The sequence below is a fragment of the Aspergillus luchuensis genome, chromosome 2 (assembly GCF_016861625.1).
Source record: "Aspergillus luchuensis IFO 4308 DNA, chromosome 2, nearly complete sequence".
NCBI classification, from domain to species: domain Eukaryota; kingdom Fungi; phylum Ascomycota; class Eurotiomycetes; order Eurotiales; family Aspergillaceae; genus Aspergillus; species Aspergillus luchuensis.
The window spans coordinates 601-25,148 of record NC_054850.1 but is presented as its reverse complement, the minus strand read 5'-3'; the positions used below and the strand labels follow the sequence as shown (position 1 = coordinate 25,148).

The window sequence follows — 24,548 nt, the reverse complement described above, 5'->3', positions numbered from 1 at the left end:
TCGTGTGGTGCATTTCCGGCATGCTGGGACCGATCTGTCGCATTTGATGCGACGGGTACGGCACTTGGGACAGTCTTGGTTCTGGTTAATAGCCCTGAAGGATTGGCCGAGAAGAAAGGGAGGGGATGTTGGGGTATGCATACGCACCTTTATCTGGAGATATGCTCGCACGTCGAGGCGTTAACATTGGAGGCGCCAATGACGTTGCAGTTGGTAAAGGCCTTCCTTTGATCCAGGAGTGATTGCCAAGGCTGATGCCCAACTGGACTCTCTTAAACAGTGGGCGAAGGAGTGGTACTAACAAGTGCATAAACCTATTACTAATATTCATCTGCATAACTAGCATAGTTCCCGCCCCGACCAGGCCACCCATGTTTGACTGTTGATATTTTCCTTCAGTATGACTAGTTCCCATTGGTAGCAGTAAGAAGAAGGGGGAGTCCTCCCTAGATGTTTGTAGCATGGATATCCAGGAATGTAATTCGATGAGAACTTGATTGAAAAATAAAACGCAGAAATAGAGACAGAGAAAAAGAAGTTTAGAAAGTAGTATAGTGTAGGTTTTACTTATTCGTTTATATATTTATCCTACACGTGATAGATGTACGCAACTGACTTCTTAATTAGTAGTATCACTTTTTTTACGTGGAACAGAAGAAAATAGAAACAGTGCTTAGAGTTTCAATAGCATACAGAAGAGAATTACATCATCAAACTGAAAAGATCCGTGAACAATGTCTGCTATTCAAGACTAGAAGTAAAGTGGGATCTTCGGCTTCGCTACACGAAATTTCCACTAGTATGTACATGCCTGCCACGTGGTCACTCGACTAGAATAAATCTCAGTATAGAACAGTCCAGCACTCAGACGTTGATGTAATATTTGTATCTTTACATTGTTTTCTACATGTGAGCGAAGCGGGCGCAGACTACGGAAAATTTACATCGCCAAATCAGTTATGTTGCGTTGGCTTCCTAAGAACATCCCATATTTCAGCACAGTAAGGAAGATAGCCTTATGAGTACATTGTTGGTGAGTAGTGTCAGAGTATGACCGAAATCGTTGATGAAGATGCTGCTAGGACTGGGTACTTGATAATAAACTATACACTCTGGCCCTAAGACTTTTAAACGTTCGCCCGCATCTTGAAACAAACATTGCAGAAATTTGGAACACGTAAATGACCTGCACAATCTATCCTTTGCGGTTTAGGGCCACACCCCCTTTCATTCGGGGTCTCTGTCTGTTGGCTCTTTCTCTTGCCACAAAAGGGCATTTCCATCTAACAGGCTCCGTAGATCTTTTCCAACTTGATCTGGTTCCACTCATACGCCGTCATATGGGGATACTTGGCCGGATTGGTCTCGGACACAAACTGCCCGAAGGGGTAGATGGAGTTATCGCGAGCCACCTTGGCAAAGTACGTAACGGACATGCGTTCCTTCAGCTGTCCTTCCTCTCGCTCCCGCGCGGAGATGGGCAGCGTCACGCGATGGCTGACCGACGTGAGGTAATCATTCGTTAGCCGCTGCAGGCTATCCCCAATATTGACGAGCATGACATGCTTGTTTTCGCACTCCACGGGGAAGTAGGTGCCCAAGTTGGACTGGTCCTCAACTTCCAGTCCTCCGACGGAGTCCTGGAAGAGCAGGGTGACTGTCCCAAAGTCCGTATGCTCAGAAATGCGGCTCATGTGGCCGGATCGCAGATCACGGATATCAACCGCGGGATAATAATTCAAGCGCATTTCGCTGACATTGGGCATACAGTGCTTGATAACCTCGAATGGCTGGTCTTTGGTGCTCAGGGCCATCTCCAGCGCCTTCAGAATGTTCAAATGAGCCACGTGAAGAAGCTCGTAGAAGATCTCGAAGAAAGAGCGGAAGCCTGGTGCCTCACTCTCATCCGGCCATATGTTGTCGTACATCGGGTCTTCGGGATTTCCGATGTCAAACGACTCCTTTTACCGAATCGGCGGGTCAGCAAACCAAGACGGATGAAGATTGTTGATGGAGATCTATACTACCTACCTTCACATCAAAGACCTCCTTGTGCTCCTTGCAAACCCCTTTCTCAAAATCTTTGATCGCCGAGCTCTTCTCTTGACCGAGGCTCACCCATCCGCGGTTGGGGTTAGCACAGGGTGGATGAGGATACTTCTTCTTGATGTCCTGGGGCAGTTCGAAAAAGGAACGGTTCTTTTTTGCTCACAATTCCATCAGTCCACCTCCTCTAGTGACTAACCCAAATTAATCAAAGGACTTTCTTACCCATTCGAATGCCTTGTCGATGGCAGCATTAGGGACGCCGTGATTGATCAGCTTAACAAACCCCTGGCTCGCAAAGCATTGCAATAAGTCGCGAGAAAACTGGGCTCGTTCTTCCTCACTCCCGAGGAAGAACTTTGCCATGTCCAGCGTAACAACAGTTCCAGCAGCCATGATTTGGGTGGGTTATGGGTTGATGTTGAAGGTCTCGGAGAAATCGTGGGAAGTTGAGTTGGACATGTCCTCGAAGACTGCAATCTGGTCCACAACACAGGGCATTTTAAGCATCGACTGTGTAACGCAACAAACACATTGACTATGGGAGCTGAACTGACATCCTAGATCTCCACACACACAGCGCCGTAGGGTGCGTGGCTTTCGTAGTGGAACTGCATACCGCGGAAGCTTCCGACAGTCATCCTCTGGCTGAAGATGCGTTGTTTTTCTCACTGGAATGTAAGAAGTCAGGATAGACATTTGGCTTTCCATTCCTGGTGTTTTGAACGCGCAACACTGACTTCGCCAGGGCTGATTGTTCTTGCTTAATGCCCTAGGGCTGATCAAAGCACCTCCTCCTGACCAGAAACACATGTCAAAGCACAGCCACCTCCTCCCCCCATAAGCTGGGAGGTACCAAATGATCAGCAAAGCATTAGCATTACTTCAGCTAGCCGCAATATGCTCGGGGGCGGCATATAGCCGATAGTACGTTGTACGACGATCTTGGTATGAATCTGCACCTCTCGGAGGCCTCCGAGAGGTGCTGCCGCTATAATATCGATGTCCGACAGCTTGCGTGATGTCGTCTGCATATTCATTTTCCAACTTACTTCTTAATTCTGATCACAGCATATGGCAGTACAGTTTCACCATAACTAGCTAGTTCTCCCCTACATCCTACACCTGTTCGCACAATTATACCGATGGAAGCCAGTATCTTGCCCAGCGTCCCTGCGTGTGCAGGCATCGCCCTGGTGGCCTTGTTCCTGTACCATTTCATTATCTACCCTAGCTTTCTTTCTCCACTGGCGAAGATCCCTAACGCTCACCCATTGGCTCCTTACACTTCCCTGTGGATCTTGTGGGCGAGATATCGGATTCGTGAAAATAACACGGTTCTCCAAGCACATCAGCAGCATGGCGAGGTCGTCCGTTTGGCGCCGAACGAGGTCAGCATTAATTGTGTGAACGATGGCATCAAGACAGTGTACGGGAAGGGTTTCGAGAAGCCGCCATTCTATACCGTCTTCGTGAACTATGGGTACGTTGACTTGCTGTCCTAGTATCGTCGCGCTGCTAACTTATTCTTCTCCGCAGAGCGCTGAATATGTTCTCCTCCTTACACTCACCTGAACATGCGATGCGGAAGAAGCGTATCTCGAACATCTATTCCAAATCGTTTTTACAAGCCTCACCCGACGCGTCGGCCATAATCCAGGAGGTAGTGCAACGTCGACTTCTCCCGCAGTTCGCCAACCATGCCAACGCCAAGAAGCCAATGGATATTTATCCCATTTACAAAGCAACCGCCATGGATCTGACTACTTCATACTTCTTCGGTCTGTCGGCCGGCACCCAGTTTGTAACTGACCTGACAGCTGCCGCCCGTTGGCAAAACCTGTATTTGGACGACCAACACCCGGTGTCGCTATTCTGGCTGCAGGAGTTGCCCGGTCTCACTGCATGGCTGGAGAAACTTGGAATCTCCCCTGTTCCCCGGGCACGACATATTGCACATGATCAGATCGCTGCTTGGTGTCTCAACATGAGTGATGGCGCAGAAATCATGCTAGCCAAAAAGGCAGGCGGGTCCACCTTGGAGCCGGGCCACCTTCCGGTAGTATACGAGAGACTCCGTCAGAGCACCGAGAAAGAGGGCGTGTCTACCACACCCAGTATCACCCAGAATCCCGTGATCGGCGACGATGTCTCTGCTGCCGGCATGAACGGAAATGCAGCACAGACTCTCCGGACACCGCGGTCCCCACAACAATTGCAGGTTACCAGCGAGTTGCTAGATCAACTTATTGCTAACAATGGCACCGTGGCGACGACGCTGCTGTATGTGACGTGGCAGCTGTCGCAGAATTCGGTGGCATTGGCGCGTCTTCAGGATGAGTTGCGCAGCAAGCTGGGTCCCGAAGCCTTTGCATGGTCAGCCTCGAATGCGGGCGATGACACGCTGCCCAAGGCAAAGGATGTGGACGAGCTGCCTTACTTGAACGCAGTCATTATGGAGACCCTGCGACTGCACGCCCCGGTGGCCGGCAGTCAGCCACGGATTACGCCGGCGAATAACCAAACCACGCTGGGTCCCTATGAAAACATACCCGGAGGAGTACGCGTAAGTGCGGCTGCGTGGAGCCTGCACCGCAATCCCGCAGTATTCCCGCGCCCAGATGAATGGCATCCAGAGCGTTGGCTGTCAGAAACGCTGGAGGGCGCTGATAAGAAGGAGCGCTGGTTCTGGGCATTCTCCAGCGGGTCGCGCATGTGTATTGGGAGTAATTTGGCATTGTACTGTAAGTGTTATCCCCGCCTTTACCGCTGTTCCCTTGGCTAACTCTTCTGCTTTAGTGTTAAAATATGTGGTGGCAGCTATCTACGCCAACTTCCGCACACATATTGTAAATGACGAGGGAATTGAGCAGGAAGACGGCTTCATTTCGGGACCAAGGGGGAATCAGCTAACGGTTGCCTTTGAGAGCGTAAAATACAACTGATCAATGTGACCCTGGACTGTTTATTAGAATATGATGCCTCAATCTGTTCCGATCCACCATGATTTCGAAGAAAAGTATGTTTGTATTCAATCTACCTGATCTCAAAAAGGATCGTTTCGTGGTTGGAAGAGGTGGTGGTCGGGGACCACGCAGGAAGAAGAGGCGAAGGATCAGTCAACCGTAGCTGGACTGAATTCCTCAAAATAAGATGTCTTTCTAGAGTTGATGACGGTACCTATGAATTGCATAAATTAGGCCCATTGAAGCCATAGCGACGTATCCCAAAGAAGTGCACAAGGAAACCATTTACTCAGAATTGACCCAAGCGCTCAACGAATCCGACCAGATCTCCAATTTGCCAATTCTACCCTGTGCATCGAACCTCCCAAACAAGAATACAAATGTCTCCACCCACTTCTTCCCAGTTGCGATGCTTCCCACTGTGGAGGTCAGTTTGACCATGACAGCATCGTCACTTCCATTCGATGCTGAGACCAAGAACTGATCGGGCGGCGACGTCGGCTCTCGGTTGTCTGGCTCGAAGAACAGCGTCTGCCCAAGAACGTCGAAGTAGGCATCACAGGTGGTGTCTTCCTCGGACGACGGTGTAGATGAAGATCGTCTTCCAGTCCAGGACCGTCCCAGGTAAGGAAGTCGTGAACGCGCCCAGTCGGGGCCGTACTCGTAGATTTCAGGATTGCTAGTGAAGCGCGTGTCGAGGATGGTGGTAGGATGAGTACCATTAGCGAAGTCGGCACAGAATGCTTCAACAACTGTGCGGATGTTCATGGCTGTGACTATGCTCTTTACAGAAAGTCCACTATTCGGTACTGAGATTGGAATATGAGATAGGAATGTAGAACGAAAATTGAGGGTAGCTAGTGTCCAGAGCTTTTTCTACACGAGATTCAAAATTTATGGGAAGTGGGCGATAGTATTTATATCTATCTACCTCTATACTACTGCCGGAGACCCCCTCCGAACTATGCATGAGCGGCAGCCATTCACCTAGCTGCGCTCAAACCCCACCAATGGTTTCACACTCTTGACCAAGATGGGTTTGGCCATGAGCTCCTCAGCGCGAAAGGTAGCATGCATGGCTTGGAAGTCGGGTAGTTCAGCATGGAGATCATATGCCTCTTTGTTCACATATCTAGTAATGTTAGCATGGGTGCGACCGGGTCACTCAATGTGAAGAGATGGAGAGAGTCCTACTTCTCGACCAAAACCAGCTCCTCTTGGCCGGTCTCCCGGTCAAAGTCCTTGTACAAGTGGAAGCTCAAAACCCCGGGTTCATTCTTCTTGACACATGCGGTGAGTTTGGTGAGGAGCTCAGCGACCTACGTTCAAGATTAAGTCAGTAAATCGGCAAGACATAGGGTACCAAAACCAAATGCCGGCAGACACCGTGAGGAGTAACGCACTCGGTCCAACTTGCCCGGCTTAGGGGTAAGGACGGCGACAATGTCGCATTCTTCGCCAAACTGAGTGTTGGTCATGGTGGTGGTAGATTTGCAAGGGATGGATAGATGGAAATTGTTTGTTTGGGAGGGAGTTGTGTTGGGATGATGCTTTCCACATTTCAGACAATACTTTATAAGTGTTGATAGTTCGGTACCTCCGACTACGGAAAAGACCGAACTCCTTTCTCTGACTCCCTTGCAGTGGTTGATGAGAGGGTCAGCACTGTGTTCAAATTCGGCCCCACTCCGAGCCCTGCAGATACTAAGCAATTCAGTGTGGGGGGATGATCTTCGCCATCCGTGTCAGACCGAGATGTGCAGCACGGACACAGCATTCTTCACCGTGTCTCTTAGTCAGGGCAATCCCTTGCGGAGCGTGGTATGTTGAAAGCTGCACAAGTAGTATTCTTTAGTAATGAAAATTATAGCAAGTGGCAATAGTACGTAGATTTTTGTTTTGATATATCATAATATTATGGTTTTTTGTATCTGCTGGGATTCGCGTCTATGCTCTCTCGTCCTCCCGCCCCGGTTGCCATCCGTGTTGTAAGTAGTAGGTACCCTAGAAAGAACATCCCTTTGGAGATGTATAATGTACGTCATTACAATATACATCATTATACGAATAAATATACAAAAACTCAACTTGATGATGATAATATCATTGACTGTATACGTAACTACCCTACTTCATGACGGCCCTTAAGAGTCGGGTGGAAAGGGCATAAGGAGCAAACGTACAAGGTAAGTAATTATATATGGGATTTTTTGCCGAATGAGCTGGAAGGCAGACGTTCTATCTCTAAAAGCGCACCAAAGAAGAGACCGCAACATTCTTCACCTCAGCTTATATTCAGTTCTTTGTTGAACGTAGTACTGTTATATTCCGAGGTATTTCGACTTGAGTTCCGAGGCAGTAATTTAGTGTCTGGAGTATATACTATAAAGTGTGACAGAGTATTTCATGACATTAGCCGTTATGCTTATGTTCAAAAGAAAAATTACAAGCTTGGAGAAATATATCTTGAGTGGTTGGTAAGGTTATTGTTCTCCTAAACTTCTTTGAGTTTTCTAAGCTCTAATATACGAAGCATTGGACCTACCTGGCGGATATTGCTACAGGGTCCGAAGATGTTGCCCGTGTATATATCACAGACTGCATGATGAACCAGGATAACTGCGAAAAGCAAGCCAACTGCCTGCAATGACCCAAGGAAGTAAGAATTATAGGTGATGTACAGTTTGAGTTAGACAAAAAATAATGGATTCCAGGCTTGTATGAAACGGTTAAGCAGTTGGCTCAATAAAAACCATAGAAACATTTGCTGTCAGAATATAGCTGAAGTAGATATATATAATTCTGAGAGCGCATAATTATAAAAATACCATACTTATCAATGCATAATTTGGATGACAGTCCCATTTGATTTGGATGTTTGTTTTGTTATGATATATATGTTGCTATATCACAGATACTTTCTTGTTGTTGGGTTTCTTAAATACTCATCTAATGAAGACACAACCACCTGGAGAATAGGGTTTTAATTTTCAGATTCCTATACGCACCGTACAAAATTGTATGCCAAGGTGTACCAAAGTTTGATAAAACCTTCCTTAGAGTGCGAGGTAGACAATATCTATATAAATACTCTAAGAGGGTTCTCTTTCTTCCAAAACAAGACCTTTTAGTCAGGATCTAATACATAGAATGAATGTGCTCAGGGTGAAGTTATGATCGGCATATGAAAGTCAATCACAGCTGATAATGACAATGGACGAGGGCTGTCAAAGTTATTGCAGGTCATTCCCATCCCGTCCATTTACTCCAATGTCTGTCTCCTGCTTCGGCATCAACTCCGTGTCTCCTGAGCCTCCCGAGCCTGCCGATCCTGCCGAGCCCCCCTCCTTCTCATCCACAGTCACTTCACTCTTGGCGGGCTTGATCTTCACAAATAGCACCATGATTATCAGTCCCAACCCGGCCAGCCCCACCGCCATCCAGAGTGCGGCCTGGTATCTCGCGCGCAAGTCTCCATGGACCTGCGCCGAGGTAAAATCACCCCACCCCAGCCAGAAACTGATGCCCAGGAATAGAACGCTGTTGGCGACGGCGGCGGCCAGCCCTTGTTGTCGCTCGGGAAGGGAGGTGGTCACAAAGATGTTGGTGACATTGTAGGTGACATCCATGCCCAAGGTGCCGCAGATCATGGCCGGGAACACATAAGGCCAGTAGCTAGCCCCGAGCGGCATGATGGCAAACAGCAGTGGTGCCATTAGCCATCCAATACCGGAGATTACCAGAAGAACCGTACCCGGAAGAACATGCAGGAATAAGCCCCCAATCAAACTGAAGAAGATGCCACCCAGTGCGAAAGGTACAAAGTACGCCACCACGAGCAGCGGCGAGGCATGCATGATGTTCTCCATGTACTCCACACAGTACAGCAGCCAGATGCCAAACACGCCGTAGAAACAGAACAGACCGAGGAGGAGGGACGATAACTGGGGGATGCGGAAGAGACTAAGAGGAAGCAGCGGCTCCTTGGCCACCCAACCTTCGACGTACAGTGCAGCCAGCAGCACGAAAAATCCCACAATCAACGTGACATACACATAGGGAGTGCGCCAGCCGTCGGGTGCATGACCGCAATCGTTGATAGCAAAAAATATCAACACAAGACTGCAGAAGAAAAGACCGGCGCCAGCCCAATCGATAGACATGTCAGGATGCGGAGGCTTGCGGCGTATGCTGGCTGGGACAGAGAGCACAGCTGCAATCAGGGCAAGGAAGAGCAGCATCGTCCCGATCCAGAAGTACCAGCGCCAGTCAAGAAATTGCCCGGTCATGCCGGACACGAAAATTCCAGCAACAAAGCCGATGGGAGCGCAGGCGCCGTAGATGCTGAATACCAAGTTTTTCCGCCATCCCGGGCGGTAGGTAGTGCCCAAGAGCATGATCCCTGCCGAGAGAAAGGCAGCAGGGCCAAAGCCCTGTAGCGCTCGACAGAAATACATCATAAGGGCGTTCTTCGCGAAACCGGCCACAAGCGACCAGACCAGATGCCAAGCCAAGCCTCCCGCGAAGACTACAAACCCTCCATAGCGATCGGCCAGACGGCCGAAGAAGAGCAACGAGCCACCCGCCGTCAGGGCAAAAGCACTGGACGGCCAGCTAGATGAGGCTTCCGGAATGTCCAGTCCCTCGGCCAAAGAGGGCAACAGAACATTGAAGCCGGAGATAAAGTATTCCTGATGAAGGTTAGCCCAGAGGTCCGCCCAAGACGGCTGTCTACACCGACTAGACGGGGGATATTGTAATGAGCTTACTGCCATAATTTGCGAGAGCACGAGGGAGAAGCAAAACCCAAGCTCCGATAGCAAATTGGGGAAGATGGTCGGCCTCATGCGACCAAGTCGCTCCAACTCGGCTTCCGAGTATATGTCGCCCATTCTGGCTAGGTGGTACGGGGGGTAACCCGTGAAAACGTAACAATAAGGAAAAGGCCGGGTTGTACAGCCACCGTGACCAAAGAGACTGACTTCGGGAGACTAGTTGCGAAGCATCGAAGAAGTCCAAAGAACCAAAGCAAACCGGAGATGGAGGAAGGATGGAGAAAGAGCAAGAGGCGGAAGGAGGAGAGCGCATTCACGAGGGCCAGCAAGCAAGGGAGGGTACCGGGAGTCGATTTGTAAACGGGACCCTCCTAGTGTCTCCGAAAGGTGCAGGAGGCAGATGCACACCCCGGGGGCCTCCGACCATTAATTGGTCGGTGGGCGATCTATGACGGCCCCGTGCATGCAAGGGCGTCATCGGGCGGGCCGAGTATGGAGGCCCTCGAGGCTGGAGACGCATTCGGAGAGGGCGAGGTATGTCGCTATAAATCGATTGGCCAAACCACCCAAACCCTACGCGTCCCTCCCTCCCCACCTGTTCTCCAATTACAACCCTACACATTGTTGCTGTCACCCACCAAAATACCTTGGTCTCAATAATGCGTTACTCTCTGTGGTGCTCCATTTTTGGGAGTCTTGTTGGAGGCGCCTCCGCCACCCAAGCATCTCCAGCTCACGTGCAGGAGCTCAAGGAACGTTGGGGTGAAGATGTAAGTTGAAGGCCATTGAGGCACAAACCTAAGCAAAATTGTGATCGACGGAGATGAGCTTAATCTTGTTTATTAATCAAACTTTTGTTTAGTGGGCATTTTCAGGCATTACTACTTTTGGCCACTTGGAGCATGTCCATTGTCTCACCAATCCCGACACGCCATTTGACATCGGGATTATTGGCACGCCATTCGACACGGCCGTGAGCTATCGACCTGGTAAATTCTGCCCTTGTTGTAGGCTTCACTATTATTGATGAACACCGTCTGATATTATTTTTCCCCCCACACTAATAGGTGCGCGTATGGGCCCGCGTGCCATTCGCACCGCCTCTGCTCGCCATATCCCATCGCGCGCCTTTCATGCCGCAGCCCAAATCAATCCATATCAGTCATGGGCACGCGTGCTAGACTGCGGTGATATCCCCGTCACTCCATTCGACAACGCCGTCGCCGTCCATCAAATGACTGAGGCCTACCGGGAGCTGGGCTCCCGGAGGACAACCACCGGGACGGGCAAGCCCAAGCTCATCACCCTCGGTGGAGATCATCTCGTGGCGCTTCCCGCCCTCCGAGCTCTTCGCGAACAGTACGGCGAGCCCGTGGCTCTCTTGCATTTCGATTCCCACCTTGACTCGCTGCATCCCGATCGGTACCCCTCAGCTTGGACTTCCATGCAATCTCAGTTTAACCACGGCTCTGTCTTCTGGAATGCCATGAAGGAGGGCCTAATCTCGAATTCCTCATCTCTACATGCCGGTATCAACACCCGTTTGAGTGGGAATTCCTTCCAGGACCTAGAAGACGACGACAAGCAGGGTTTCCTGCGAATTGCCGCCGACGAGGTTGACACGATTGGCGCGGCCGGCATCGTCGATCGCATTCATCAGCATATCCCGAAGGATCAGCCAGTCTACATGAGCATTGACATCGATGTATTGGATCCCGCGTTTGCCCCGGGTAGGTTTACCTTATCTGGCCCCTTCTCCTTCCGTCCCGAGTATGCCAGGCCGTTGATGGTTAATTTGGGCGATATTGATAGGAACGGGAGCTCCTGAGCCGGGTGGTTGGACCACGCGCGAGATGATCAAAATCTTGCGGGGTGTCATGGATCTCAACATTGTCGGAGCTGATATCGTCGAGGTGGCCCCGGCCTACGACACTCCAGGGGGTGAAACCGCATATTTGGTACGTTCCTTTCCCACTGAAAGCAGCAGCCACTCTGTCATGACCCCAGGCATGAACCTCCGTTATTAACTGACTGTATCATCTTGCAGGCGGCAAATTTGGCGTACGAACTGGTCACTGGCATGGTGGCCCGAGAACAGAAGTCCCGGGCGCCGGCAGGCGGGCAACAAGTGCCGGTAGGGATGATGCAAGAGCCGAACGAATATGAGGTGTGCTACCGCCTCAATCCCGGCGCTGAAAACGTCCTCAATGGCCTGTTGAAGCAAATCAGCTAGCCAGTTCATCATATGAGCCCGGTGTGAAGGGTTCCATCCTGTCGCCCTGCTGAGATCCGGAACGGGCCCGCGTCGCATCACAACCATGTTTACAGGGCACCTTCAGCCGACGTCAGGTCCATCTATACAGCCTTTCCAAAAGCCATTGTTGCAACAACCGATGTCTCCTTGTCTTGCCATGGGGTTCAGTACAACGCATATTACGGGCGTATATGGTCAGCATGGTACGCAATAATTACGATTTTCGTTTCTCAGTTCGTCTATATAGATATGATGTAATAGACAAGGTGAACAATCATGCCTTATAGCCCTTTGTTCCACATATCCGGGTTCAGGAATTGCGAAAATTACTGGATCTTCAACATTTCTGATAGAACTTAGGTACACCAATCACCGTGTCAGTCCCGGTAGCCGCAATGTATCATGTGGGGAGGACGCCACTAAACATGAGTCTATCGCATCCAGGTTGGAATCGATAGACTCAGGATGGCTCACAACGCCAACGAATGAAAAAGGGTCGCCACCAGCTTGACCCATGACTTCGGGACATAACGGAGCACCTGTCACAGACAGAATGGTGTCGAGGGATAGATTCATGACTGACTGGTCCTGGTCCCTCTGCTCTTGTCCGACACAGGACAACGGTAGTGAAGAAGCCCAATGTTGTCCAGAGTCCAATCGGGGTGACTTCCCAGCACCGTTCCAGTACACATTTTCACCTGAGAGCTGATCCCTGTGATACCCAATCAGATCGGATGGGGGCAAAACGAGTTTTATTAGTGCGATACTAAGGCGAAGGCTGTGACTGGATTCCCAGCAGGAGATGGTGTCGTAGAGAAACCTAATCCAATCCCTGCGGTCCGGCGCATCTTGTGCCGCCAGCAGGATGTGCTTGGTGATGATAAAGAAAGGAAATAGACTATAACTTCCCTTCGGCCTAAACATGTCACTAAACTAGCAAAGATATGAAGGAGAACAGGGTGATTCTTACCAACTGCGCCGAGCATCGGAGAATAGTGTTCTCCCCGCGGGCGAGGGAGGGCACAGTTGGGACAGGGCATTTCGCGAGCTGGCCAGGACTTCATTGGGCGCATCGGGAAACATGCTGTGGGCGAGAACGACGGCACGTGTTGTGTAGTATTCATATAATAGCGCCCGCTGGGTCATAGTGTCCCATGCCCCCGAGACGATGTTACCAGAAAATTCGGACGAGGAAAAATGGGTTTCTATCCAGCATTCTAATCGGTCTACCACGTCAGTAATGGCTTCCTGACGAGTCCGATTATTGTGGGTGTTCCCCGAGGCTAACAGGATCTGATACGCGCGTTCCTGAATTAGCGCCAGGCCAATCCTCGCCGATAGCCCTTCCACAGGGACACTGTGGAGCGACATATCTGGAGTTGGGGTGCTGCAATCAAAGCTCGGAAGCATGTAAGCCCTGCCAAGGTTAAAAGCGATGGCTTTGTCCAGAATGAAGGTGGTCCAGAAAAGCAATCTCCGTTCCTCGGCTTCTTCAACATGCTCATCGCTTGACTGGCGCTCTCGGTGCAAACCCATTCTTTGCGCCATGGCACAACATCCATGAAAGGCTTCATCGGCCAGTAGAAGGTCTTCTGCCTGTAAAGCGATGATTGTCTGTCCGCTCCAGTTAGTTTGTCACGAATTTCCACGACCAGCCCTGATGACGTGTGGTTCAGGCTTCAGGCTACGTTCCCCCGACGGAAGTCACTCACAATGCATGCCAAAGCTTGAACATTGACGAGCGTGGTTGCTTGCAGCTGACCCTGCACCAACGACGCCCTGGCGGTGGCACAGAAATCATCGCAATTTGCCTGCGCTAGGCCGTGATCACGGCTGTCGGAGCCATTTTCCTTACTTTGCGTGTTGCTTTGTAGCATGAGGTACTGCAGGCACAGTTCCATACCACTTCCAGACACCCCCAGGGTACCAAGATAATACATTTGGATTCGGGAACGCAGGATACTGGGGTGAAACAGGTGCTGTATATAGCTTCCCTGGGAAAGGTACCGGTCGGTTGCTTGCATCACGGCCTGCTGTGACAGCTGCAGGAGTCGGGTCGGTTCCGCGGAGGACGAGACCTTGAATAATTGGGGCCCAAGCAGGTTGCACAACTCCGATACCTGCTTTAACAGGGGGTCAAAATTACCGTTCTGGTCATGTCGCCTGGACCTCAATATTCGTAGAATCCCCAAACAATTGGCCATATTTGAGTAAGGTCCGTAGAGAAACCGCTGACCATCTTCAAGGGTGAAGAGAACGCGACCTTGGGGATCGTTTTCTACCAAGGGGGGCGTCGACGTACGACGGGGCATTGGTCGGTCTGGCTGGTGGCAGCGTGGCTCGTTGACCAGCCGGTGCTCGATTATCTGCGTCAAGCGTTCCACGGAACTCTCTAGCTGGGCCAGTCGGTTACCAAAAGGGCTGATGGTTCCTTCATCACTAGAGTTGCTCGAACCAGGGGCAAAGACTTTTCGGTCTCTGGAGGTGTATTCGCAGGCGACACACGCTCGCCGGCAGGCTCCGCAACGCGGCCGCGCCCGGTCACATCGAATTTTTTTCCACCGACAGTGGTCGCAAGCCGGATCATGAGTTGAGAATTGTAGCGATGCGGGGCTCTAAAAGAAGACAGGTGTGAGTGTGGTGATCAGTTGACTCGATATAAGTGGGAGAACAAACCGAGGCACTTCCGGAGGACTCCATCGTTGCGGGTAATCACGGTGAACTACTATTGCATCGCAACGTCCCATTATAACGGATTGCTGATCATGAAAGGAGCCGTTGCGCAACACGCTCTGACCGATATTTTCCTGCTTTGAACTTCATGAGCTGAGGTTTCCTTGCAGCTCACCTTCACCTCCCAACAGAGAAGCTCAGTATGATGGCCTCCCAGTGGTTCCCACATTTCGAGTGGACACCTGCTGATGACGGGTAAGCATGCAAGGGGCCACTCAAAACTGTGGGGGGGTAGTATTGCGAATAGCAGTTGATGTAAGCTGATGAAAAACCCATTATCCTACATACTAAGATCCACGTTGTGGCTGGCTGGCAATACCTGTGGCTGGCTGTCACCGCTTGTTGATTGTTTTATTGCTTATGCACCGGTAAGATGATCCCCGGAATATAATGAGATTCGAAGGCAGAAAGGAGAAAGGGATTAGATCTCAGTACCTTCTGCCCTGCTGTATGCTTTCTCACGTAGTCTAAATCTATTTTTATCTTGGAGAGTATGAAGACTAGCATTTTCAGATAAAATAAGTGCAGTAGCCAATCGAAGGAAGGCCAAGAAGTAATATGTATTCTGAGCTGCTACAGCTAGAACTTTAGTGTAAACAGGCATCACACCGTTAGTGTCGATGAACAATATGGACTTAGAAATGCCCTACTATTATCACTATTGCTGCTATTTGTCCTCTCTTAGGGAGGCCTTGGCCCTCCTTGTTTTCTCACGTGATCTCATCACTAATGAGGACGCAGCTCACCTGACCCACGCCGATTTCTCGACTGACCAGGCCAACCATCATGAGACTGAGTCATCTCATCAGACCTAGACCCCACTTTTAAAGAAGACGATATGGATTTATATTATATATAGAAAATATTCTCAATCCCTATAGTAGTGGTAGTAAAACACTTGCTTTCGTGTGCCACATAATAAGACATAGGATGACTGAGGTCTTACAACAGAATTTATATATCATGGCTGCGAAAGCTACATTTAATAGGATATATTGAATTATAATACATGCTATTGATATTATAGGAGTACAAGATTGTATCTAGTTTTATTATTCATAACATAGGTATATAGCTTCAGGTCGCTCTTATCAGTTATCTTTTTCAATGATGAATTCCAAAGTTTGGTCCAGATCAGCCGCTCCATTAAGTTACTATAGTTCTAATATTATTGATATATCCTGTGACTTGACAGTTGGGTTTCCCGGGAAAAGTTAGGCCTCGGAGTCATATCTTTTATATCCTGTATCTGTAGCTCAATGATTCAGATTAAGTACAGAAGTCATCTTGCTATATTACTTTCTGTCTTTCCTGTGCTACTCTATACTAATAAGTGACTATTCTGTTTGCCTCTACCTCTCACTGGTCCAATAAATTTTTATGTTATATAACAGTCATCTGGAAGCCTGTATACCAAGCACCTCAGCTCTTATCTGACTTCTATGTCCGGGCCATTTCATCATTTTCTTATCATGACATCCTATGGTTTGGAATCTAATCGGGCTGATGATTGGTTTATAGGAGGATGACTAAACATACTCAGGATTAACTAGTTACTAACTAACTATTTAACGTAAGATATTCTCAAGCGGATGTCGCTCAACTGGTATGATGATAGTGGTGGACCTCATGTGTGGATTAAGATGATATATAATGAACTATTTACTTTGGGTTTTCTATTTATCCTCTCTTTCTCCTCATTTTCTTCTCCACCTCATGTCAAAAATCTTCAAGAATAGCTACCATAAATCATAAGCTGATGGCTTATGGATTGAGCACCATCATACAGGCTCAATCGTCTCCAATCGTCCCCCGGACTAGTAGTAAATTTATGCTTAGAAAACGTAAATAAGTAAAACTCAACCTTCAATCATCCAGACTAAAAATATATTTACGGAGCGAGCGTATAAGAGTTAGAGACAGGCAAACAGGTTCTCCATCACTAGCGGAAGGCGTAGAGGGAAAGTAATTCAGAGAGTCCCTCCCATCGTTATACTTAAAACGTGGAGACAGCAACAGCAGCATTCAACTGCGTTGCTTCAGCTTCTTCGCGAGTTTTTTCTCTGCCCTTGGCCTCGACAGGTAGCTGTCTCGCAAGAAGGTTTTCAGGTTCACCTCCAACCTCCTTCAAGTCACGATGAACAGTAATCTTCTCACTTTGAATATAGATACCCTTAATGGCCTTGTCAGTACGAAAGGTAACATGACGCCAGTGTAGTCCCGGAAGTTCGGGATTGTGATTGAGATAATATTCACTTTCAACAACGGCGGAGAGATTGCGCTGGTCTCCCTTCCACTCAACTGCCATGACGGACTTGATCAAGCCTGGTCCAGATGGAATGAAAGTCTCAACTAAATCCTGTACATCCCAGGTCTGTCCAGCAAACGCTTCGCTGGGAAAGTCGCGGGTAGTGAAGCAGCCACTCAGTCCTTTCTTCTCGTCGAAGCTGATATTGTGGAAACTGGAAAAGGTTGCACCATTGCTGAAGCGATATTTGCGTTGGTATTTGTAACCACCTATTTATCATCCTATCAGTCAATATCGCTTTTAGACTTTTCCATGGCAACTGATCAGGTCTGGAATAGAGATGGTTTACCAAGCAGAGTGGAGGGTTTAAACAAGTCTGTGGCTCCCTCTTTGTACTCAGAGTACGATGGGTAACCCACGATAAGGTGCACAGCCAATATTTCTGGGTCAAAGTTGAGATCATGGTTGAGCTGAGAGGTCAGAAGACCATTGTTGGCTTTCCCAACTCCAAAACCTTGGTATTCGATATCATTGATGATGACCTTGGTGTTGTGCTTGACTTCATCGAATATGGACTTGTCAAACTCCATCATGTTAGCTTTGGAGTAGTTCAGGAAGAAGAAATCGTTCAAGGTCTGAAAATGGTAGGCAAATTATCCAATGGATTGGGTTGTATTTCTATGTATATAGTACCTCACCAAGACTATGAGATGTTGAACAAATTTATCCCTTCACTTCCCAGTATCCTTCGGACTCTCAGATATCGCGGTAAAGCATCGACATTACCAGTGGTGTTGTCTGTACTTTGGGGCTTTAAGTAATCAACTATGCCGTTGCTCATTGGCCACTCTGATAGCCCTGATATCAGAGGTGACATTACCCCGCACGCTTCAAATTTTGAGGTGACTATATCCTTGTTGTTACGAGCCAATCGAGATGAGGACAGATGTCTCGCAGCTATTCAACGAAAGAATAAAGTCTTAGGAGAGAAGAGAAAGGAGGAAAATGACAAGCATGCGAGTTGGGTCTTTTGTGGGCATCCAGCCGCAAGCATCTTCCCATTTCGGAACCTGCGAAGCATCCAAACAAACAAGGCTAACCAGCAGTTGCTCCTCTGAACGGACTTGAATGTTCCCAATCATGAAATTGGACAAGATAGCACGATACTTGTCAAGATAGCACGTCGGCTCCTCTCATGCGGTGCCGCTTTCTTAGCTCACATGAGCTAACGTGTTATCTTGACAAGGATATAATTCCCTCAAAGTTTCAAGCCACCCCTGATCTCAGGGCTGTCAGAGTGGCCATTGAGCTGACGTGTTATCATGACAAGGATATAATTCCCTCAAAGTTGCAAGCCAACCTTGATCTCAGGGCTGTCAGAGTAGCCAATGAGCAACGGCATGATTGATTGCTTAAAGCCCTAAAGTACAGACAACGCCACTGGTAATTTTGATGCTTTGCCGCGATATCTGAGAGTCCGAAGGATACTGGGAAGTGAACAAAATACTAAATTTGGATACCTCACTTTTGGAATTGTTAGAAACCCATAAACACCTCCAGAGAGTTGGAAGACTAGTGGATAGATAACATGGCCTGAATTATTAGTTACAGAGTACGGAGTACACTGATGTCAATCATGGATCTGTCAGGCGGTAGGCCCGAACTGGATTTGCCGGCAGGGATCTGTATGGTAGCCGGCACAACTACATTAAATGATACACTAGACCGCCCACTCTCGAGTCCTGCTCCTGTCTACCGACTGCGCTGTATCAACCCTTCCTCCGAATAATACGGCGCGTGTCCCCTGCTGATCGGAACAGCTTTGTTCCGACAGCGTCCTATTAGTACCTTCGAATGAGTCATTAAGAGTTATTCCCCAATTTACTCAATGCCTGAGTCATCCCTACCTTACGGTCCAGCTTTCTGTCCTGTTTGTGACGAGTGCAGTACGATCACTAGAGTCAGATATACGAATATCCCTCCAACATGTCAGTCCACAGCGACAATAAGGAATCACCGCACCTACCCAAGATGGATGAGGCACACGAAGAGATTCAGATAGCTGAACAGCCATATACCATCTTCAATTCGCGAGCGAAAAAATGGATCATTGCCGCAGTTACTGTGATTGCGTGCTTTTCTCCGCTCGCCAGCAATATTTATTATCCTGCTTTGAATACCCTGGCAACTGATCTCCATACATCTTTGTCGTTGATGAATCTGACCCTTACCTCGTATATGGTAGGTAAGCTCCACACAAGAGAAACTGTATATTGCAATACCGATTAGTGCAACTCAAAACTAGAATTATCTAGATTATTCAGGCTATCTCACCCACGATTATCGCAACGTTCTCTGACGTCACTGGCCGACGGCCTGCATACTTTATTTGCTTTATAGTATTCATAGCAGCCAATATTGGCCTCGCGCTGCAAAGCAATTACGTTGCGCTTTTACTCCTCCGTTGCCTCCAGAGTGCAGGTAGTTCAGCAACAGGGGCATTAGCAAACGCGGTGATTGCAGACACTGTAACTTCGGCCGAAAGAGGTAGCTATATTGGATATACATTTTCCGGTAAGCGGCAAACTCAAGTCCTCTCTTAGTTTCCTCTCTAAGTTCATTTGTAGGTGCATTTGTCGGCCAATCGGTCGGCCCTGTCCTTGGAGGAATTCTGGTATACACTGTCAGCTGGCGGTGGATATTCTGGTTCTTGGCTATTTTTTCGGGCCTCCTCTTCATCGGTTTTGTTTTGTTCATTCCTGAGACATGTAGGAAGATTGTGGGAAACGGGTCGTTCGCTCCGCCTCGATCGAGGATCTTCCCACAGCCCGTGTTCTCTTCCTCTAGGACCAGCTCCGCTCCACTTACCCCCAGAGACGGTACCAGAAAAGGATGGGGTGCCAACTTCTCTATTCTGCTCCTTTCTCTGAAGATTTGTTTATTAAAGGAGGAAGGAGCAATCCTTCTTTACAGCGGACTTATTTTTGCGAGCCTGGCAGCTGTGGCTGCAGCTCTACCCTCCCAACTATCCGCGCAGTTCAAAATGAATGAACTTCAAATCGGCCTTTGCTGTATTCCTATGGGAGTCGGAAGCTGCGGCGCTGCGGCGGTTATGGGAAAGCTGGTCAACTTTAACTACCATCGGCATGCGCGCCTGAAAGGAATCGTCACAGACAGCCATAACGACACTGACCTGCATGGGTTTCCAATAGAAGCTGCAAGATTGCAAGTCGCATTGCCTGTTCTATATCTTAATTGTACTTTGCTAGTTTGTTATGGGTGGATCTTGCAGAAAGCCCACAGCCTGGGAGCAACTTTGACGTTCCTCTTCTTTCTGAGCTTCACGGCGACAGCGACGTTTAGTGTGCTCAGTACTCTTCTCATTGATCTTTTGTCTGACAAGCCCGGAGCAGCAGGCGCAGCAAACAACCTTACGAGATGCTTACTTGGGGCTGGAAGTGCTGCTTTTATTCTACCCCTAATACAGAGGATTGGAGTTGGGTGGGCTTATACGGTGATAGCTGGCCTCCTAACTATATTGAGCCCCATTGTGTGGGTGATATTAATCTATGGGCAGCAGTGGAGGAGGGCAAGCCAGAATAGTTGAAATTGGAATCTATTAGGGAAAATGCAGGTATTGGTTACGCCACAAAATCTGGTTCTATAGTTTGATAATTACTCAGGTGGTATTTTTTCTATAAAAAATATAAAGCTTAATATATATGCTAATACTATGTTTATCTATAATTTTTTTTTTTTTAAATTTAGTCCTCTCGCCTTTCTTTACAGCTAGTAAAATAAAGAAAGAAAAAGATTACAAAGAATAAGAAGAAAAAATGATTTATTATTATATTTTAACTAATATCATTCCGCTGAGTTAATAGATAATAAAATAGATAATAATTATCATAATGCAGCAAACTTTCATACCACAAAGATTCTCTATTTTCTTGATATATTCTATCATCTTATCTCTCCGTGCAGCTGGTAAGGTAGAATGTAAAATATATATATATATATATATATATAAAGAAAAAATCATCTTATTATTATATATTAACCTCCACATTTTCTATAGAAAATAAATAATAAAGCAGGTAGAAGCACTCCCACAGTACAGATAATAAAGTAGGTAGAATTATCTTTATAGTACTGGAAGTTCTTACACTGCAGGAGTTCTCTAGTTTTTTTAATATATTTTGTCCTCTCGCCTCTCTGTATAGCAGAGATTATAAAAGAAAGAAATAAGAGAGAAAATAATCCTATTATTATATTTAAATCTCCGCGATTTCTGCAGGAACTAAATAGTAGAGCAGGTAGTAGTGTTGGATTCAGGTCGGGTTGTCGGGTCGAGTCAGGTTCTTGGGTAGGTGTTCAAGAAAATTTTTGACCTGATCTACGGGCTGGGTTTTAATTAGCTAACCTGATCTATTAAGAACTTAAATCAGATTCTAATTAGCTCATCTAATCCATAGAACAGGTTAAGATTTTTCAGTCTGATCTATTAAGATTTGGTTCAGGTTTATTAGATGGAAATCCTAATTTAACCTGATAATCTGATCTGACCTATTCTAATAAGTATGTGTAAGCTAGCAAAGATGTGTAACGGAGCCAATAGCTAGCATTTCTGAGACTCTGCAGATCAGGAGAGTGAGGGTTTCTGGACATGCGCATATATTATGGTGTCTATTGTAACAACAAATATAGAATAGTTGGTAACATGGCAAGCAAGCCATTTGCAGCAGGAAAACTCAAGGTATTGAACATCTCACCCTTGGACTGCTTTATTGCATGATAATCATCGAGTGAGTGCAATTATAAACATCATGACGGGCACCACTCTCCATTTCCCGGCCTAGTGCGCAACCGCTAATGAGCGAGCCTGGTATATTCCCCTACTGCTGGCCGTTCCATGTTTCAGTTGGTAATCCCTGTTGAAGCGGCAGTTACATGTACCCCATTGGTAAGCTGATACTGAAGTAGACACCCAGAAAGGCATTGAAGATAACTAGTTACAATTCTTTATGAACGGCACGGCTTTGTTTGACCTAATGACATTGGATATCATGACCAGTACTGTAGACCAAAGCGAAGTCTCTTTTTCTGCCTACCGGTCTAGCTTGGTTTCAAGGCCCACCATTGAAGCAATTCTTCTGGCCCCCAGTGTCACTTGCTCCTGATTGATGGGCGAGTTCTCAACATTAATCGACCATTTATGACTGTTACTAATTGTATCGAGCTGTCAGTCCGAGACAATTTGTTTGCTTGCACCACGGGAACTAAACCGCCATTTTCACCGACGTACAACGCTGCTCGTGTTCTTCTACTCTGTTTCTACTACCTCAGGAATGCCCAATCGTCCTCTGAGATATTCCCCGTAGAATGTCGGTATCTTGGCATAATAAAGGTTTGTGATCGGCTTGGTAAGCTCCCATAAACCTCGAGCTGCGGCTACATGCGGTGACAGATGATGTTCCCAAAACGTCCGGCGCCCCTTCTTCCTTTCTACAGTAAACTCCTTTTCTCCATCTTCCAAACTACATTTGCGAACAATCTCCGCCTTGGATCTTGTCACCTTCTTATAAATGGCCGCCATCTCACAGCAGCGTAAGCTCGCCGGACCGGACGCGGAAGATGCCGCCATTACCTGCCTGGACACCTTTATTCTTGCATAAGTTTGAACGGTATATGCGGCAGCGTCAGCCATTGTAGTCCAGTAAATCTATATACCATCTATACCACCTCAAATCTAACATCGAATCTGTCTGTCCTCGTCGAGACGCATAGTCCATTCCGCGAACGTGCCATTGATGAAACGCACAGGTCTTATCGTGCTGGTCATCGCCGCCTGGTCCACAAACGCAAGATTGGGGTCGTAAAGCTGAAAGTCGCCGTAAGAGATATTTGTCCGGTCCTGAGTCCAAGACGCAGCAAGAAAAACCTTGACCTTCGCAGCCTCGGCTGTGCAAAATTGAACGGAGACCACCCTCGAGGTAGAGCTCAGGATCGGTTGTGTAAGCGCATGCAATCGCATCGCACCCTTACGACCGCGGTACGTAGTGCAGAGGTGTCATTATATGATGTGCTTTGAGAAATGTTTCAAGCGCCTCCGTATTTGAGGTATCGGCTTTCTAATCCTCAAAAAAACATTCCACGAGCCAACGCCTCGCTGGGGAGGCGTTGACCGAATTCGCTTGTGACCCTGGCTATGAGATGGAGCATCTTGTAGTATAGCCCGACATATATGGCTTCCAAAGATCAGGTGACATTGCAGCATGCAGACGAGATCTTAGAGAAAATAGTTAAAGTAATAGGAAGGATAACATGGGTGACAATCAGTGTGAGTGAGAAAATTGGAGGCGGAACGGCTTCGTATAGCAAATCACTGGTAAACTCGTATTCGTGACTGGACATAGGCTTGAACAATATTGGCTAAGAATGTAGATTGGTGGGTGCTTTGAGGAACCATGTAACGAACTCGGAAAGCTAGCCTAAATTGACAACAAAGTGACGAGTGCCCAGGACCAACAAAGTGGAGGCACCTTCATGCTCCCCAGTATCAAAAACGATATTCTAATAATGAGGTCTTATAAATAGCTGGCTAAACCGAAATCAATCCCCATTCAACACTTCATGTTATCAGGTTCAAAAGTCTCAATTCAGACTACACTTGAGGTACTTTAAAGATGACTACGACTACCGGAAGCTGCCTATGCAACGCATGTACCTATTCCTACACTGGCGAGCCGACGCTTAAAGTGCGTTCGTCTTCTCCATCTAGAGTCGCTAGCTAATTCTTTAGGCTATATGTCACTGCGCCTCTTGTCACAAAATATCCGGCAGTAGCAACACACTCAACTATACTGTGCCGGAAAAGGCATTCAGCGTTACGAAAGGAAGCCCAAAATCCTTCTCTACGACCCACGAGTCTGGGATGACACTTACAGTATTCTTCTGTCCCAATTGCGGAAGCACACTGTGGAAGGAGGCTACGGCCGAAAATTTCAAGGGGCTGAAAGTGGTGCAGGCGGGCACGTTGGCCGACGCATCGAAATTGAATGAGGGGGTCGATGTAGAATTTTATACTTCAACGAGGGCGCCGTGGCTTATGCCGCAGAAAGACGTTGCGCAGCGGACTGAATTCTAGGCCAGCGGAGTCTAGCTATGGAGGTCAGTCGCTTGAACGTGATTTTGCCAGCCATTGGAGGCAATGTAGCAAGATTCACATTCATGCTTTCTAAATTGCTTTAGCTGCCAGGTTCCTTCAAAAGTCAGTTAGCTATCGAGGTGGAAGCGATTAGGGGAGACCTTTCCAGTCCGTCCATGTTGATATATTTGAAACAGTCCCAAAACACTTTCACAATGCATATCTTTAGTTGATTGCTCGACTATAATGTGAGGTTGCGATATGTATCAGGTCTTTCTTTGCAATCTACTTGGTGAACCATAATCCCAGCCTGTGTATTTTATGTGTCGCAAGCACTATATCCCCGTACCACCTCAAGATGAACACAAGCTGCATAAAT

General features: G+C 47.7%; 10 protein-coding genes across 10 annotated transcripts; 3 read left to right on the top strand and 7 right to left on the bottom strand.

Annotated features, from left to right (window-relative positions):
- Nucleotides 1-1,283: 1,283 nt before the first annotated feature.
- On the bottom strand, nucleotides 1,284-2,442 carry AKAW2_20010S (uncharacterized protein; the record flags this gene model as incomplete). Its single annotated transcript, XM_041684676.1, has 3 exons — nucleotides 1,284-1,961; nucleotides 2,032-2,199; nucleotides 2,272-2,442. 3 exons carry the CDS (start codon nucleotides 2,440-2,442, stop codon nucleotides 1,284-1,286), a joined length of 1,017 nt encoding a protein of 338 aa, XP_041538836.1.
- A 749-nt stretch (nucleotides 2,443-3,191) lies between these two features.
- Nucleotides 3,192-4,991, top strand: AKAW2_20009A (cytochrome P450; the record flags this gene model as incomplete). Its single annotated transcript, XM_041684675.1, has 3 exons — nucleotides 3,192-3,529; nucleotides 3,586-4,790; nucleotides 4,846-4,991. The coding sequence occupies 3 exons, from the start codon at nucleotides 3,192-3,194 to the stop codon at nucleotides 4,989-4,991; spliced, it is 1,689 nt and encodes a 562-aa protein (XP_041538835.1).
- A 306-nt stretch (nucleotides 4,992-5,297) lies between these two features.
- Nucleotides 5,298-5,780, bottom strand: AKAW2_20008S (uncharacterized protein; the record flags this gene model as incomplete). The annotated part of the gene is made up of 1 exon (XM_041684674.1): nucleotides 5,298-5,780. The coding sequence occupies one exon, from the start codon at nucleotides 5,778-5,780 to the stop codon at nucleotides 5,298-5,300; it is 483 nt and encodes a 160-aa protein (XP_041538834.1).
- A 219-nt stretch (nucleotides 5,781-5,999) lies between these two features.
- AKAW2_20007S (putative quinol monooxygenase) lies at nucleotides 6,000-6,490 on the bottom strand (the record flags this gene model as incomplete). The annotated part of the gene is made up of 3 exons (XM_041684673.1): nucleotides 6,000-6,144; nucleotides 6,207-6,331; nucleotides 6,416-6,490. The coding sequence occupies 3 exons, from the start codon at nucleotides 6,488-6,490 to the stop codon at nucleotides 6,000-6,002; spliced, it is 345 nt and encodes a 114-aa protein (XP_041538833.1).
- A 1,755-nt stretch (nucleotides 6,491-8,245) lies between these two features.
- AKAW2_20006S (uncharacterized protein) lies at nucleotides 8,246-9,904 on the bottom strand (the record flags this gene model as incomplete). The annotated part of the gene is made up of 2 exons (XM_041684672.1): nucleotides 8,246-9,703; nucleotides 9,782-9,904. The coding sequence occupies 2 exons, from the start codon at nucleotides 9,902-9,904 to the stop codon at nucleotides 8,246-8,248; spliced, it is 1,581 nt and encodes a 526-aa protein (XP_041538832.1).
- A 542-nt stretch (nucleotides 9,905-10,446) lies between these two features.
- On the top strand, nucleotides 10,447-12,020 carry AKAW2_20005A (agmatinase; the record flags this gene model as incomplete). The annotated part of the gene is made up of 5 exons (XM_041684671.1): nucleotides 10,447-10,557; nucleotides 10,650-10,776; nucleotides 10,855-11,517; nucleotides 11,600-11,745; nucleotides 11,835-12,020. The coding sequence occupies 5 exons, from the start codon at nucleotides 10,447-10,449 to the stop codon at nucleotides 12,018-12,020; spliced, it is 1,233 nt and encodes a 410-aa protein (XP_041538831.1).
- Nucleotides 12,021-12,410: 390 nt separating this feature from the next.
- AKAW2_20004S (fungal specific transcription factor domain-containing protein) lies at nucleotides 12,411-14,788 on the bottom strand (the record flags this gene model as incomplete). The annotated part of the gene is made up of 5 exons (XM_041684670.1): nucleotides 12,411-12,957; nucleotides 13,012-13,655; nucleotides 13,754-14,437; nucleotides 14,497-14,656; nucleotides 14,718-14,788. The coding sequence occupies 5 exons, from the start codon at nucleotides 14,786-14,788 to the stop codon at nucleotides 12,411-12,413; spliced, it is 2,106 nt and encodes a 701-aa protein (XP_041538830.1).
- Nucleotides 14,789-16,770: 1,982 nt separating this feature from the next.
- AKAW2_20003S (uncharacterized protein) lies at nucleotides 16,771-17,615 on the bottom strand (the record flags this gene model as incomplete). Its single annotated transcript, XM_041684668.1, has 2 exons — nucleotides 16,771-17,291; nucleotides 17,372-17,615. The coding sequence occupies 2 exons, from the start codon at nucleotides 17,613-17,615 to the stop codon at nucleotides 16,771-16,773; spliced, it is 765 nt and encodes a 254-aa protein (XP_041538829.1).
- Nucleotides 17,616-19,008: 1,393 nt separating this feature from the next.
- Nucleotides 19,009-20,629, top strand: AKAW2_20002A (uncharacterized protein; the record flags this gene model as incomplete). Its single annotated transcript, XM_041684667.1, has 3 exons — nucleotides 19,009-19,263; nucleotides 19,338-19,596; nucleotides 19,650-20,629. 3 exons carry the CDS (start codon nucleotides 19,009-19,011, stop codon nucleotides 20,627-20,629), a joined length of 1,494 nt encoding a protein of 497 aa, XP_041538828.1.
- A 2,142-nt stretch (nucleotides 20,630-22,771) lies between these two features.
- AKAW2_20001S (uncharacterized protein) lies at nucleotides 22,772-23,056 on the bottom strand (the record flags this gene model as incomplete). The annotated part of the gene is made up of 1 exon (XM_041684666.1): nucleotides 22,772-23,056. The coding sequence occupies one exon, from the start codon at nucleotides 23,054-23,056 to the stop codon at nucleotides 22,772-22,774; it is 285 nt and encodes a 94-aa protein (XP_041538827.1).
- Between the last annotated feature and the right edge of the window lie 1,492 nt (nucleotides 23,057-24,548).